The sequence below is a fragment of the Falco punctatus genome (genome assembly GCF_963210335.1).
Source record: "Falco punctatus genome assembly, chromosome: 12".
Classification (NCBI taxonomy): Eukaryota; Metazoa; Chordata; class Aves; order Falconiformes; family Falconidae; genus Falco; species Falco punctatus.
In genome coordinates, this window is record NC_137592.1 from 29,495,463 (window position 1) to 29,511,432 (window position 15,970).

A 15,970-nucleotide genomic window follows, 5' to 3' on the forward strand; every position below is an offset into this window, starting at 1 on the left:
AGCACAGGTATGGGGGGCAGCGGGACCGTGTGCCAAAGAAGGTGAATTTAAACATAGCTGAGAGCAGAAAAGCTTTTGGCTTTCTCAACACAAAGTAACAGACAGAAGAGACTGCATCTCATGTCTTTCTTTATGTGAAGGCAGCGTTCTCAGGAATGAAGACAGCCATGTTTAGTTCTCATTAACTGTTCAGTTCTTAACTAAATGTGCAGTTCAGCTCAAATGGACAACTCACACTGCAGGAGTTCAGGAGCCTCTGGCGAAGTCTCACTAAGTACATGGTACACAGGGGATGCTCTCTCTTCTCTGCTGATACTGTACTCTAGGGCTTTTCATCAGCAGGGCGCAGATGCTCTGTGATAGCAAAGCACTGGGGGGGAAAACGTTGCAAAGGTTGCTTGCTTAGTTGGTCAGATTCCCATCCTCTCATGCAAAGGTTGAGAGCTCAGGGAAGCAGTGGTGTGTATAAAGTGTTCCAAATGAGCAACCGAGGCTTTTCTAATGCAGACAATATTGAGGAAAAAGTGGGGAAAGCTAGGAAGGCCAATTAGGCTCAGAATTTGATGGAAATGTCTGTTTGTGGGCCACCACTGGCATTTTTTTAAAAAGCTTTCTAAGCCGAAATGAGTTCTTGAACAGAGAAATTTCATTTGCACATTGCTGCAGTTTGTAGTGGAAATGTGTAGGTTCCAATGAAAGTTTATCTGGGAGAAATGTCTCTGCTCCAGGATTAGCATTAGGTCTGGAAGCAGTGAGGACAGTAGCTTGGTATTTAGGGTCCCAGCTAAATTCAGAATCAGGGCATGCATGGCAGCTTGTGTTGGGTCCTTCTCCCTCAGACTTGGTGCAGGGTGGGAAGGTTTTCTGAAGCCTCCGGGTTGGGTGGGCTCTACTTTGTTTCATCCCTCTAGGAGTAGTCTGAGGTTACCCAGGATATGGGGTGCCAGCTCCCCGTGTAGCAGTGGTGTGCTTCCCACTGATGGCACCTCAAATGTGGCTTGTGGGGTTTCAGTGGCGTGGTGGGAAAGACCATTCTGGGAACTCGGGGACTCCTGGCTTATTTCACCTGTTATAAACAATGTCTTTTTGTCAGTGGGGGTGTAAGTATTCATATTGCTGCCTGCATGCATAAAACAGGGAGAATGAACAAAAAGGCTTCCACTGACCCAAAACTGTGGGACTTCTTACATGGTAGCATACTGTCTGAGCCTTCTGGAAATGGGTCTCCCTTGTCATGGTCACCTAATCTCTTTCTTATTTATTTTTTTTATTAAGGAGGGAAAGCACGCTGCATAATTGGATGTAGTAGTAAATTTGAGGAATGCTGATACAGGTTTGAAATCTATCTTTACACTGTTTTTTAGGATATCTTCAGCAGAGCAGACAGAAATCATTCTGGATTTCTTGATGTGTATGAACTGAAAAGTGCGATACAGGCAGCAGGTACGTCCACAGGTGCCGAGTACTTCCTTGTCCCTGCAGCAGTGAAGGAAAGGATAAAAAAGAAAGAGGAAAGGAAAAAAAAGCTTCAGGGAGAAAGTGGTTTGGATTGCACAGAGGTGCCAATTAGATCGCAGCTCTGCTCAGAGGTCTGCATTGGTTTAGGGCATTGAGACAGAGCTCATTTCAGGGAGAAACCTTTTGCACTGTGGCTGGGGAGCCGGCAGAGATGCAGAGAAGCCCAGTACTGGCCAGAGCCTGCAGCTTAGCTTATCCATGGTCACTCTAGGTCATGGGTGAAACACCCAGCAGAAGAAAGGAGCAAGGAACAGTCGATGCTTTGCACTTACCCCCAGTTCTTGCAGTTTCTCTCCAGGGCAGTAATTAAGTCTGTAAGGGAAAGCCACAGTGACAGACATTTATTTAGTTTGCACTGACCTCTGTTGGCTACGCGGATGCTGAAACTTGCAGTGAGTGCATGGCACGCCTTCATGCGAGTGAAGTATTTTAGCTGGGTCATCTGTCCAGAGACTTTGTGCATGAAATACAGCTCTGAGACAGCAATCCTCTTACAACTGTACGGTACAGAAGCTCCCATTTGGCTACCTGGTGCTTGTAGGGGTGTTGTTCCCAGGAGGAACCTGGTGCAGAATTGCTATCCATGGAAGCCATCGGCTCAAGGAATGTAGGTGTAATTTTTTTATTGCTGAGAGGTGGGCAAAGCCTTAGCATCTGCCTGAGGAGCACAGCACTAATGTGATAAATGTCAAAGGAGAAGCTGCCAGGTCCATTCTGTAAGAAAGGTGCTAAAGTGTAAAACTGGAAGGAAAACTGTTCATTGAGAAGTCCTGGCAACAGAAACAGTGCAGTTATTTGGAAAGATAGAAAGGCACTGTGAAATGGCCAATTCAATACATGTTAGGCTATAAGCAGTTCTGTGTAGAGGGAAAAAAGAAAATTATAAGCTCGTTCTTGCCACCTTCTAAGCCAGAAATCTGCATTTGAATTTGGCTTTGCACTAGGATGATGCCTGGCTTTTAAGCAGGAAGGAGTGGACAGCCCCAGAAAGTGTTTGGGAGGTGGGTGCTACCACAGGGAACGGCACTAAAGTATCTAAATACAGCTGCTAGCCAGCAGTTCCCTGAAGTGTTCAGTGCTCTCCCCAGCAAAACACTTAAGTGTGCGCTTAATTTTCACTGTTGTCCTAATGCTTCAAAGCATAATGATGGGTCAAATTTTCTGCCAGAGTAAAGCAGGCTAGCTGCGTTAACAGCAGTACTGCCCTGAAATGCAGGAGCATTGGCCTGGTGTATTTACAAACTCCTCACTGGCAACATTAAATGCATCAAAATAATTAAAAAAAAACCCAGGGAAACATGAAGTCTGTATTTTAAAGCTTGACTAAAACCAGAGTGAGGGATCCAGCATACAAAAGGTGTGGGGAGTAACCTTGTGAGTAAGCAACAACACATAACTGAAACATCTTGGGAACAGAGAGGACTGACACTTCAGTCTTGTTGATGAGGTTAACTGGGAAGCATTGCCAGGTGAACAGATTTCAGAGCAAGTATGTCCCAGAATGACCATGCCAAATTGTCAGGGTTTTATTGGTGTAAGACATGATTATAGTATCTCATAAGCAGCACTGCAGTGGTCGCTGGAATCTGCTCTCCAGATAGAGCTTGATTGCATTCCCACTGCCTTCAAAAGGTTAAAAATGAGAGAGAATTCATTGCTCACTACTACAGTGGTTCTTGGCAGTGGTTTAAAACCAGAATCAAAGAAGAAATTTAATTAATTAGATTTTTTTTTAATTGCTAACATTTCCTCCTAGGAAAAAAAAATTAAATCAGGCTTATCTTAATTTGAAATGTATCTGAAGCCTGACTGTATTTCCATTATTTAAATATTCAGCATTGCATGTCTGCTTCCTGCTGGAGACCTTTTCCACTAGGCTCATGCAACCGAAGTTTGTCGATGTACTAATGCATCTCCATCAGCAGGGTCTCCCCCTACACAGGTGTAGAGAAACCATTTCCTTCTTTTCTGCCCGTTCAACTAATTCAGCTCCATGATGAGTTCATTTTAAACTGAAAAGTTTAGAGCTGGTTGAAAAAGCAGGAAAGTTACTTTTCTTCCAGCTGAGCCACTAAAAACTAGGGGAGAGAAAATGAGACTTTTCTGAAGACTCAGAGAATGCATTAAACTGAAGCTATCAGTCCAACTCTCTGCATAAAATTTCCCTTTTGTTTAGCAAATCAGCTTTTAGTGCAAAACATATTTTAATCATTCCTCTTATATAGCAAGCGCATTTAGGGTAGTTTTATTTAACTAATAAAAGATTCATTCTAAAAGGCAATTTTTGTTCATTCAATTGAATACCAATTTCCATCCAAACAGACTGTGACACAATACTGAATAATCAGCTAATAAAAAAAGAAACGTACCCTTCACCATCTTCTAATAGAAAAGAAATTGTAAAAATTAAGAATCTTAGGCATGTTATACTGCATAATAGCATGAGCATGTGGCATCACCCTGTTTAGCAGAAAGCGCCAGTGATATTGTGAATGCTACACTCAGACTTTAACAGTTATGAGCCAAGGAAAATCACCCTTTCTTATAGAAAACAAAAGATAAAATGCAAAGCAAGATAACACTCGATTAGTTAGCTCATTTTGTGCTGCTGGCTGACCTAAGTCACAGTTTGAGTAAGTGACTAGAAGGACATTGATTTTCCATCACTCTATCCTGACTCTTACGCACAAACCTGCCGTCCAGGGATGCAGAGACCTGGCATGACAGGGTGGGGGGCTAAGGAAGGGCCCCAGGTTCTCTGCAGGGTGCAGAAGGCCATCAGAGCCATCATTCTGCAGTGTGTCCCCACCGTGCTGCTGTTCCTCTTCCCTCCGCAGGTCTGGTCACTGATGAGCAGCTCCTGCGCCTGTTGGCCTTACGGTATGGTGATGCTGCCAGGAGAATTGGCTTTTCTGACTTCGCGTGCTGCATGCTGCGCCTTGAAACCATGACCTGTGAGTGCCAGCACCCAGGGCTGGGGTAGGGCAGGGAACGGTGGCGGTGGGGGAGCTTGCAAAGCCAGGCTGAGGACAGTGGCAGAAGGCAAGGGACATGATCCTAGGCATGATAATACGTGTCTAACAGTGTAGCTTGGAAATAAGAAAGCTGCCCAATGTCCAGACATGGTCCAGGCATCCCTTGTGGCAGCCTGTTTGCCAGAAGCCAGATTTGTCTCCTGCCCACAAAAGCAACTGGCTGCTAGAGAACATTTCAGTGCTGAGAGAAAGCAGCAGCTGGGAATACAGTGATGCCCTTGCTGAAAGGGGCCAGAAGGAAGGTCGGCCCCAGTTTCCCGTCAGAGCTCATCAGAGTGCCTGTGGGCTGCAGTGGCACCATGCTGCCCTCTGTTTGTACCTGCTGAGGAGCGATAGTGATGTATATCCAGAGCTTCTTCAGCTGCCGATCCTTTCTTGCTGCATGAATTTAGCCTGGCCTCTGCAGGCTTGTCCTTAGAGCCCCTATGCACTAAGACTCATTTTCTGAAAACAAGCTGTATGCTTGTGCTGGTGCCCTTCCACTCAACCTTGAGCATCCTGGTCCGCAGCAGAGCTTCCTCCAGGGTGATGTGGAACATGGCCAGTAGCACTGAGGGGAGACTGCAGACTACATGCATTCATGCCCAGCAAAGAGGAATGAGGCAACACATGTCACGTGGAAGGCTTTCTCTTTGGGTTAAAAATCAGAGAGATCTGTACCACAGCAAGGGAGGTGCTCCCTTTCCGCCTCCCTTCCCTTTCCGCCTCCCTTCCCTTTCCGCCTCCCTTCCCTTTCCGCCTCCCTTCCCTTTCCGCCTCCCTTCCCTTTCCGCCTCCCTTCCCTTTCCGCCTCCCTTCCCTTTCCGCCTCCCTTCCCTTTCCGCCTCCCTTCCCTTCCCGCCTCCCTTCCCTTTCCCCACCAGCTTCAGTAAAGTTCTCTCAGTTTTTCTGGTAAGGAGAAGGTCTGAGATCTCTCCCAGTGGGTCAACAAACCCCGCCCTGTGTTGCAACCAAGCCTTTGCCTGAAAGTAAATGGAATTCTGTTTTACAAAAGCATAATTTTTGCTGCTCTAATAATAAGCATTTTGACTGGAAATACTGGTAGTTAAACAAACCCAGCAATTGCAACCCACGTGCTAAAACCTTGCTACAGCAATTTAGTTCATCATTGGAATGAGCTGGGTTTCAAGAGCGCATTGAAATGAGTGCTCATTTTTTCCCCATGTGTTTTTACCACTGATGTTTTATGGGCAAATAATGGTCAGCGGATCCACCTGGCTGACACTGCCTAAAATCCTATTTCAAAGAGTACAGCAGAAGCAGCTCAGAAAGTCAGTGTGTCCTGATTTTAATGCTTTTATTAAAAAACAGACAACTTGTAAATGCCCATTTTCTGTGATTATACATGTTACTTGCTGTAGATGAAAACCCTTATGCCGAAATTAGTACCATAGCATTTTTTTTTCCATCCTAAAAAAGATCTTGGTTTTTAAGTGCCAGCATAAAGGTAACTCCTTTACATACATGTGGAAAGGAATCTCTAAAAGTTTCATTGCTGTCTGTAATGAGTGTCTTAAAATGCTCTCAAGTCTTTCAGTTATCACTTTACAGAGCTTTTCATGTGGAAGGCATTTCTCAAATTTTTCAAATCATTGTGAATAAGATTGTTACAGCATAGGATAAGGGTGCCAAGTGGGAATAAAAGGCAGTTCACCTTTATGGTGATGTGAATGCAACTGGGAAGATCAAATCTGTACCATTAAATCATTACTCATCCTTTCAAGATAGCCAGAGATGAGACTCAAACCAAAAGCAGCAGCTTCTTTGCAAACTGTATTTAACTGCAGTTAACACAGCAGTGAAGGGGCACTTACCCCTGCCCAGAGGAGGCGATTTGCACAATGTCATTTGTTCCCAAAAAGGCTGCTGGGCGCAGGCCCAGCTCTGCAAATGCAACCTTGGCAAGGGGCTGGGCACAGCACAAGGTTTTCCTTGTTCCATGCCTTTCTCCAGAGCAGTATAGGCTGGATGTGCTTCATGGCATTTTCCTCTGCTTTCCCTCTGCTCTGGATCATACAGGTGGCTCTGGCTGCCGATGAGCAATGCGCCTTTGTGCCCTGTTCCTACACACCCAGCAGCCTTGAACTTCTGGCTAAAGCTGGGCTGGTTTCGAAACATTCATGATCTTACAATGTCTTTTCCATTTGGGGGGGAAACAGGCTCTCAAAGCAATATGTCATTCAAGGATAGATAGACTTAAATTTGTTTCAACTTTTTATTACTGTTTATAACAGCCCATTTCTAGGAGAAAAGAATTTCAAGATAAATAAAAATAACTCAAAATACTGTGTTTTGACTCTATCCAAACACTCGGGTTTGAACATCTCTCCTAGACAAACTGCAATAGAAATGTTCACATAGAATATAAATATTTGAATGGATTTAAATTTTCTGATGGCAAAGTGTTCTGTCAGAAAACTTTCAGCAATGTTAATTTCAAACTCTAGCTGAATAACAGCAGCATCTGCATTTATATTCCCTGGAGAAAGCTTGCAAGGCATACTAATGCCTTGAAGAGAATCGCTTTCTTTACAGCCTGCTGTGATCACTCACTGCCAGGGAGGATGGAAAAGGAGACCAACAGCAAGTTGTCCTGGTGCAAGATGTCCCACAGTAGTTCACCAGTCTCCTGTCTAGCTTCAGGCAGGAGGTACAACTGAAACAAACTATGAGAGGCAATGAAAGCAGTCACCTTGAGCATTCCCTATCCCTACACTTCTACCAGATTCTGGCCCTGCAATTGGGATGCCTTCCCAGGCTGTGATCCGAGGGCCAAGGCAGAGGGGTACCCGGCACAGAAATGAGCTGTGTCTGGGCAGGGTGGTGCAGGTGGACACCTGAGCCAGCAGAGCATCCCAGCACAGGGATTGCAGCTCTGCTCCTCAGCTGCCACACCGTATGGCTGTGTTGCATTCTTGCTTCTCCCTCATGAAATAAGGTGTTCTTTGTTCTACCCCTAGATGCATTTCAAAACTTAGCGGAGGGCAGATCACAAATTTTGGTGACAGCAATGGAGGTAAGAACGCTCCTTCCTTCTCTCCAGGCCCAAGGTGGGACCACTGAGTATGTTACAAGGAGGGTGAAGTTAAAGATGATGTGTGATGTATGTTCTTAGGGGTTTTGCCTGTGACACCAGCAGTGGTGAGGATTTTGCCTGGCTGCTCTTTGTGCTAAAAGCACAGCCTGAAGGTTAGCTAGCTGGATGGGGATACATCAAGCTTTTTATCAGTCAGTCTGAAATGAAAATCTTGCTGTGCTCCATAGTGATATGCCCGAGTGCTGCGTTTTATCAGACTGGGTACTGTTATTTGACAACACAGTGTTTAAAAATATTTTTTTAAAAAAACCTTTTACATCTTGCTGCCTCCTGTTTACACTCTGTGGTTAGTTCAGTGGCTCATAGTTCATTAAATCTATTTTGCACCAAGAGCTGAGCAGAGCTTCCAAGCAAAGGCCCTGAATCTGTTTTACAGGGTAGTCTGTAGGATAATCACATTCCCAGAGCCTGCCAGCCCTTCCACTTGCAATCACACAGGTGCTATCCCTTCCTAACAGTTGCTTCTGCTGCAGCTGCTGCAATAATTTATCATGGAAAGCAACATATGGAAAGTATTTCTGGGTCTGAATTGTAATAAGGCGAAAAGGCAATTCCAAACCCCCTTTACTGTCCTGTGCAGGACAAAAGGACCATAGTCATTAGGTCACAGCTTGAAGGTGCTGAGACACATGTCTGAAGACTTAGTGCAACATCACTGTCTAAAAACATCTTTTCTTCTCCTTTTTCCAGTGGCTGACTCTTGTCATGTACACTTAAAGAGATGTCAGAGCTCTGTGTGGCTGGTAAGAAATCTCCTTAGTACTACACATACTGCGAAGAAACAGGTGGATGCCCTTGGAGTGGCCACAGTGAATATGAGTGGGGGCCTTACAGAAAGATCACTCTGGGGTTAGGGTGGGTTTTGAGAGAAGGAGAAAGGTGAGAGCTGCAGCATGAGTGGGCTGGAGCAGGGCTGCAAAGGGAATTGGATTTTGGGATGTTTTTTCTGGAGAATTGCTGATGGCCTTATCAGTTGCTCAAATGACCAACAGTTCAGTTACTACTTGCCCTCTGTTCCCACCTGAGATAATACATTTTCAATAGATCACCTAACAGAACTTGTCTTTTTTGTCTTCTTCTGATGGACACAATTACTCCTGCATGTCTTACATAGCTGCAGCAAATGTAAAGTCAAGTAGAAGGTGGGGATGTGAGGTCACTTAGATTTCTTTGTCAGTCCAACTTCACATTTTTAACTGAATTATGTGATTTAGCTTACCTTCAAACAACAGTCCCTCCCTTGTGCTTCTTTTGATGCTTGCTCCCTCCACTTCAGGCCTGGGGTGTGTGTGTGTGTCCTAAATTTTACCTGGACTTTCTGATTTTGCTACTTGGTTCTCTTGAAGGACTCTGCCTTTTCCTACAAAACTTGTCCTGGTTATACATCCATAAACCATCTTGGCCGTCATGCTTCTACTAACCCACTGGGAGGCAGTCGTTCCCAGTTGCAATGGTAAAATTTTAGTGCTGGTCCCAGTCACCTGGCACTGATGAGAAAACAGGGAGGAAAACCCATTCTTAGAGAAAATGTGCAGTGGAGAGCCAGCAGCGTCCTGCCATTGTGCTGCAGTTGACCCCAGGAACTCACGGAGCACCCTTGGACAAAATCACATGCTTCCCTTATCGACCCAGTTCAAAAATGGAGTGAAAAAAACCCTAAAAACCCAGAACCTTCACTGAAATCCAGGGACTGCATCCAGATGAGCCTTCCTATAGACAGGAATTACAATAATAAATAATACATGAACACCATCTCTGGTATCTCACATCCTGTTTCTGGAGGCAGTTGGCATTGGATGCCAGCTTTGGTGAGAAGTTGAAAGGGGAAATGTATAATCAAAGTGTAGATTCCGGTCCCCCAGGGAAAAAGTGTGATAGATTCAGGCTCAAGGCAGGGGCCGCTCTGTCTTTCACCCTTGGCTTCAGGACGGCACACAAGCCCAGCTGCTCTTCTATCTTGGCTCCTAATTGCATCCAGTGTGTCCATCTGCAGCAGGAGCTGGGCTTCACCACTCAGCACTGTGATACCTTCACCCCTCTGAGTTCTGTTTACACACAGTTAACTTGTTTGAAAGTCTGTCCTTTGCATTCGGAGAGCTTTGGACAATGCCTCTTCCCCTTGTCACAGCAAAACTGTATTTTGAAGTGCTGATGTGTAGGAACAGATTATGCACAGCACAGCACCCACCGCTTGCACTGCAGACTATCATTAGGTAAATATGAGACTAGAAGGACTTCACTTTGGGGGATGAAGTTGCCTAAATTATTGCTTGCAAATGATATTCATAGTCTATTTAGTCTTCTTTTTATTTCCTTTCATGAATCATTCATAAACTGATCATAACTTCTGAGAATATATAATTAATCATAATTTTCACTTACCTGTTTTGAATGAAATTCTGCCTGTAAGCTGTTCATAAGCAGTTCACTTCAGCAATTTGGCAGCCACTTGCAGCCAAGCCTGGGAGATCATAGCATGGGCCCCTCAGAGGGCTGAAACTCTTTAAACTAGAGCCTAACTATGAGCGATGTGGGAAAACACACTTGGCGTTTGTTGAAAAAATTCTGTTGGAAAAAATATTCTCTTTAGTGATTGCTAAAGAGTGACCTCTGGCTGTCTGTGTTTTGAGTGAGTCTCTCTACCTCTGTTTTAGGTGGCTTTTCTGCTCCTCAGCAGGGCACAGCCCAAGGCCATCCCACATGAGAGCCGCCATCCGTGGGGTTCTTGAAAAACTGTGGAGGACTGAAGCCAGGTTTCCTGTGGACATCTGCTTACGCTTGATGGTACTCAGATGTCGGGATGCAGAATCCTTTTCAGGCAAACTGGAGTTGCTTTGGAGACAGAAGAGGAGATAATGAGAGAGATCCGTGGGCAAGCTGGTAGCACTTCATAGTCTCTGCAAGCTGGAAATGCTGACCATAATCTTCTGTCGTCTTCCTGTAAATAGTATGGGTGGTTCTCCTGGTTAATGCACAGAAGTCAGGAACAGCTCCATTAACTCCATTGCAAATAAGAATAGAATTAGGGCTGTTGTGTGGAAGGAGTGTCTACAAAAACAATTAAGAGTTTTATTTGAATTTTTTCTTAATTTGTTTGCGTGCCATTTCTAAATGCCAGAAAAAGAAATTAGTCATAATTCATAAATAACACCAGAAGCTTTATTTTTTTCTTCTTTTTATTAATAAATAAAAATCTTGTGCATATTTGTGCTTGTCAACTGTAGGGATCCCATTTTACATGCTATAGCAACAAAGAGACATATTAGAGATGTAGAACAAACTGATGAGTGGGTTTTTTCTGCTTTCCAACATCTATATCGGGTTTCCTGAAACAGAAATGTCTGGTTTTGCTGGTCTTCAGTCTTCTTATGTTTTAGTTCTGTGTTTCAGAAAAGGTGTGTGTGCTCACTGTGCCTGCCGCGAGCCCCAGGAGCTGTGCTGCGTGGTGTGTGCTTATGGCAGGGGGGTTGGAACTAGGTATCTTCGAGGTCCCTTCCAACCCAAACCACTCTATGGTCCTATGATTCTGTCACTGGGAAGTGACAAATTTATCTGAACTCATTCACTTTCTCTGCCCTGATGTCTTTAAAAATACAGGGCTTCTTCAGATATAATTCCCACTCAAAAGTTTAACTTAAATCTGCGAAATAACTGTAACCTTTCTGTAGCCCACACACAAATTCCACTTTCATACTTTTTTATCAGTGATAACAGCAAATCTAGTGATCTATTCTACTCAGCTATTGAAAATAAATAATCTCTGAAGGCTCTATCTGTGAAAATGCCAAAAAAGAAGGATGTAAATGTCAATGGCTGAAAGCAATTCAGGGTTGCCATGGCAATATAAATCACACCGTGCCTCACCCAGACCTTCCACACAAGTTTTCATTGAGGAGTCCACACAGTAGCAACAGATTTACTCATTTGGTAGTGAGATGTTACCCGCTGGAGCAACAACTACGTCACAAGGTTAAGGAGGGACCCGTGTTTTTGTTATCATGAGGTTGGTCTGCATCTTATTCCGCAGCTTGGAGAGCATTACTCGTGTAGGTACGCCTTATGCAAGTGGGGGCACTGAACCTGCCCTTTCCCTGATAATGAGGGGAAAGGGAACCTGTAAAATTAAACTATTCTAATATTTTTCAGTCATTTTAAACTAACTGATTCCTTCTCCAAAGTGTGACTTACACATCCCATCTGAAATCATTAATCATTAATTAAGCTCTCTGAAAATGTTGGCAAAGAGAGAAGATAAATCAAAAAGATGGCCATAGAAAAATAAATAGGCTTTGCTAAAAAGGCGCATTGGTAGATCTGTTTCGGAGAAGTATGCTTGTTTAATTTAGCCTGGGAATTCACAAAGGGTAAGTAGAAATCTGGCAGTACTTCTGTATGATGTCCATCACAGTTCAGGGATGCTGAAGGTGGCTTGGACCTGCTGGGAACAAGCTTTTTGTAGTGACACAGAGGTCACCAGTGGTAAAATTGTGAAATTCAGTTCAAGTCAATGGGTTTAAATACATTCTTGTTGTGTGGAATTCCCATCTATAAAAATACCAGGCTGTTAAGATCAGCACATTCAGATCAGTCTCAAAAATATTAATTTGCAGACATTGTATTCCTTTTCCTTCTGTTACAATGCATAATTGCCTTTCTGTGGAAGGCAGCTCTGCTTGTTGTGAGGTAAAGATCCTTGTCTCTCATAACTGAGTCTGACCCACAGACTAAAATGTTTCTTCATTAAAAAGCTAGTGGCAGGTGCTAGACATGTCAGGTGAGAAACATCACTGATGGATGTTATCCTCGTGCTGACAGGTGCTGGGGATGCCGGCCCTTTGCACCCAAAGGGTGCACGTACACCCATGCGCAGAGTCCTTGCAGCCCGTCACGCTGCAGACGCTGCTGGCTGGAGCCCACCTCCAGCCCATCATGCCAACCCTTCTCTCTGGCGGTGCGGGTGGTCTGTGCATGCCAGCAGTCTTGGGGATGAACCTACAGCCCTTTCAGGTTCCTGGGCTGGTGCCTGCATGCTGATCCTGCACCGGGGCAGAAAGTAATAACTCACCGCTGTCAAGCTGAGCGTGGCTGCCTGTCTGCAGTGTTGGAAGAATTGGTATTCCACTTGATTTATACTTCCAACCAAGCTAATTAAGCAACAATTCAGGAGGAATCCATCATTGTGACAGACTTGTTGATTAACCGTCCCACAAGCAAAGTCAAGGGTGTTTGATAGCTTGAAAAAAAAATAATCAGGTCAATAGGGAGAAATACAATGATTTGGCCATAATACAGCAGTGACTATTATTTCCAAAAGCAACAAGGAGCTTAATATATTTCACAGACACAGGGGCCAACAGTAATAACAAAGGCAGCTCAGATCAGTGGGGTGTTAGATAAAGAAGGAAAACTTTTGCATCTTCTCATTGTGTGGTTACGCTGTGAAGGCCAGCTATAAGGGGATGGTGCTCCCATTAAAATCTTCTGTGCACCTTCATCTGTGTTTGGCAGCTCTGAAACATTAGTGCAATTCCCATGAGGTTTCTGGCATTTGTGAAAGCTCTGAGATTCATGCAATTATGATAATATCATCTCTAATTTTTTTGATGGAAATAGGTTTCTAGTCTTCAGGGACACAAGTCTGAAAAGCCCTAAGAGGATCTGCTATTAGAAATTGAAAAGAAGGACCTCAAACAAATGCTTTATCTTTAAATCTTCATGACGCTAAAACCCTCAAGAGGTAAAAAACAGGCAATGTGAAGAAGCAGAAGTTGAAGCAGATGAGATTAGTGATGCTGAACTCCCTAGCATTGAAGACGGGGTAAAGATCTGATGAAATGAGGCAGAATCCAATACAACTATTAGCATTAGAAGGACTTTGGAGCAGCAGGTGACCCTGCAATCATCATCCCTGGATGGAGATCTTGAAGCCCTGCTGTTAACTGACCTTCTGAGACCCAGAGACCCCACATCTGGCACCTGCCTAGCAAAGGATGTGCCCAAGTCATCTCAGGGTGGAGGAGGAAGGTCTCACACATCTTGCCTGCAGGGCCTGGTCCCGCAGACGTTCCCGGAGCACGCAGCCTGGATTAAGGCTTTCCTAGAAGCCTAGAGGCTGTGGTTTTGGTGCCCTCGCCTCAATGAGCCCATCCTGCCGCTGTGATATGGGAGACTGGGGGTGTTGTGGCCAGTTTTGAAGTAACTGAACCCCCCTCTCTGCCTTTGGCTATGCCTCAGGTCTCTCACAGAGAAACTGCTGCAATTTATACAGAATGATTAAAAGCCTTTTCAAGGAGGTGGGGGGTGGTGGGGGGTGGCAGGGAGGGAAAGCACATTATTCCATAACCTTGTGCATGGCTGAAGGGGGAAGGCTGGGTTTGGCCCTGACTGTGAGCAGCCCACAGGCCCATCCATGCACTTTATGGTGTGCAGTAATGATTCTTTTCTTTTTTTTTTTTTTTTTTTCTTAATGCAATACAGTTCTTGAAGCAGGGACCAACCAACCATGCCACAGCAAATGCTCTGCCCATAGGCTGCAGAGCCACAGGCTTAACCAAGGGTGCAACAGTAAGGGACTGGGATTCTGGTGCGCAGCCTGGAGGGATGCCTGCAAGCCTGGGAACACTCCACTCTTGCTGCTGCCTTCAGTGAGATGGTGACCCTTTCTCAAAAGAGGTACCTGTCCTTCTCCCAGTACCCCAGATTCAGGGAGGCAGATGGAAAGCTGTCAAGAGTGGCCTGATGTTCTTCCCTCCCACCCTGTGTTTCGGTAGCTCAGCAGGAGCACAGGCAAATGCTGGGACCTTTTATTGGGGGGTGGGGGGGTGGGTATGGGTGTGGGGTGGGTGTGTGGGGGTACAGGTGTGTGTGTACCAGCTGTATTTGGCATTATCATGCTTAGCCTTAGCACTTGCCTTTAGGATCTCTCTGCTGCAGGGCTGAAGCTGAAACATTTTACTATTACCTGGCAATTCCTTACCTGAAATACCTTATCCTGCAATTCCAGGCTACGCTCCTTGCACCCGGTCCCACCCTGCGATAGCTGCACCTTTTCAGCCCTGGGAAGTGGGATGCCCAGGCAGACTGAGAGCACACCAGCCTTTTCAGAGCAGGTTTCTCAATACCAGCCATTGCTGCCCTGGGTCCCTGCTGCCAGCTGTGCTGCCAGCTGTGCCACCAGTTACGCCTGAGCCAGGTGTTCCCAGCCTGCTGTGGCACTGGGGTCCATTTCTGCTGCATGGCAGTGACATCTAGAGGCTCCCTGGCCTGAGCTCCTGCCTGAGCTCCTGCCTCGCACAGCTCTTATGCTGCTGGCAGCACTCGACAGGCAGAAACCTGCTCCTAAGGGTGAAGTACTGCAAGACTTAAATCCAAGTCCTTCTCTCACCCTCCTTCTCCAAACCACCACAGGAAGGATCTTTGTTGTAGCACCTCAAGGGAATTTAATATTGCTCCTGGGATCACAAAGGTTTGGGGGAGCCAACCCATATTCCTTCTCTAAGAAATAAACTGGTCCACATGAGGCTGGTGATGTTTAATACATACGTCTTCCCACTCCAGGAAATATTATTTCTTTGCTTTATATGCCATCCAGCGTCAAATGCAAAGCTGCCACAGAAACACAGCTGTATCGAGGCTGGCTGTGCAAGATGAAAGATTATTGTGCGAACAGTATTATGTATTTAAAAGCAATTCATTCAAGAGAGGTGGGGTAAATATATCATCTCCATAGGCTGAATTATTCAACTAGTTGATGAATGCATCTCCTGAAGCATTCCCCAAGTCTCAGCTGAAATGCCTACCGTGGAGAGAGAGGGACTATTATTGCCCATGTGAAAGGTACTTGGTATTCAATAGAATATGTATTCACTAGGGCGATATTGCATAGACATTGCGAGTCAGCAGAGCAGACTGCAAATGATCTCGTAGCCTGAAATCAGGAACCAGCAGCCTACTGGAGCAGAGCTCTCCCACAATACAAAATCTATGGGAAGATTGTGCTGAAAAGTGTGAGGAATGGCCCTTGCCCAGCCCATGGGCCATGTCATACTTTGAAACATTCAAGAGAAGGGTGAGGTCAGGCTGTTCCTGAGGTCAAAAGTCTCTGGATGAAAAAACGGAAAGTCTTAAGAGGATGAGAGTAGCAGACAGACAGACAGACAGGTGAGGCAGGAACAGCGTCAAGGGATTGTGATGCAAACTCCTGCCACCTCCATCCTCCTGCCATGCGTGATCCCTCATGGTGCCTGGGAGAGGCTGAGCATATCCAAGTGGATATTAAGATTGAGATTAGCGGCTCTCAAGACAAGTCCACCTAATGAAC

General features: G+C 45.2%; 1 protein-coding gene across 16 annotated transcripts in view; it reads left to right on the top strand.

Moving 5' to 3' along the window:
- CAPN13 (calpain 13) overlaps positions 1-11,110 on the top strand; it is a 75,433-nt gene extending 64,323 nt beyond the window's left edge. For 5 of the 16 annotated variants that reach the window (XM_080408799.1, XM_080408802.1, XM_080408797.1 and 2 more), the window contains 4 exons: positions 213-281; positions 1,365-1,443; positions 4,356-4,472; positions 7,514-11,110. In XM_080408799.1, coding sequence (XP_080264925.1) covers positions 213-281; positions 1,365-1,443; positions 4,356-4,472; positions 7,514-7,668 — 420 coding nt within the window. In that variant the 3' untranslated portion in view covers positions 7,669-11,110. Of the gene's footprint in view, positions 1-212; positions 282-1,364; positions 4,247-4,355; positions 4,473-7,513 lie in introns of those variants that run through there. The other 11 variants (XR_013931596.1, XM_080408801.1, XR_013931590.1 and 8 more) reach the window with 11 other exon arrangements.
- The last annotated feature ends 4,860 nt before the right edge of the window (positions 11,111-15,970 follow it).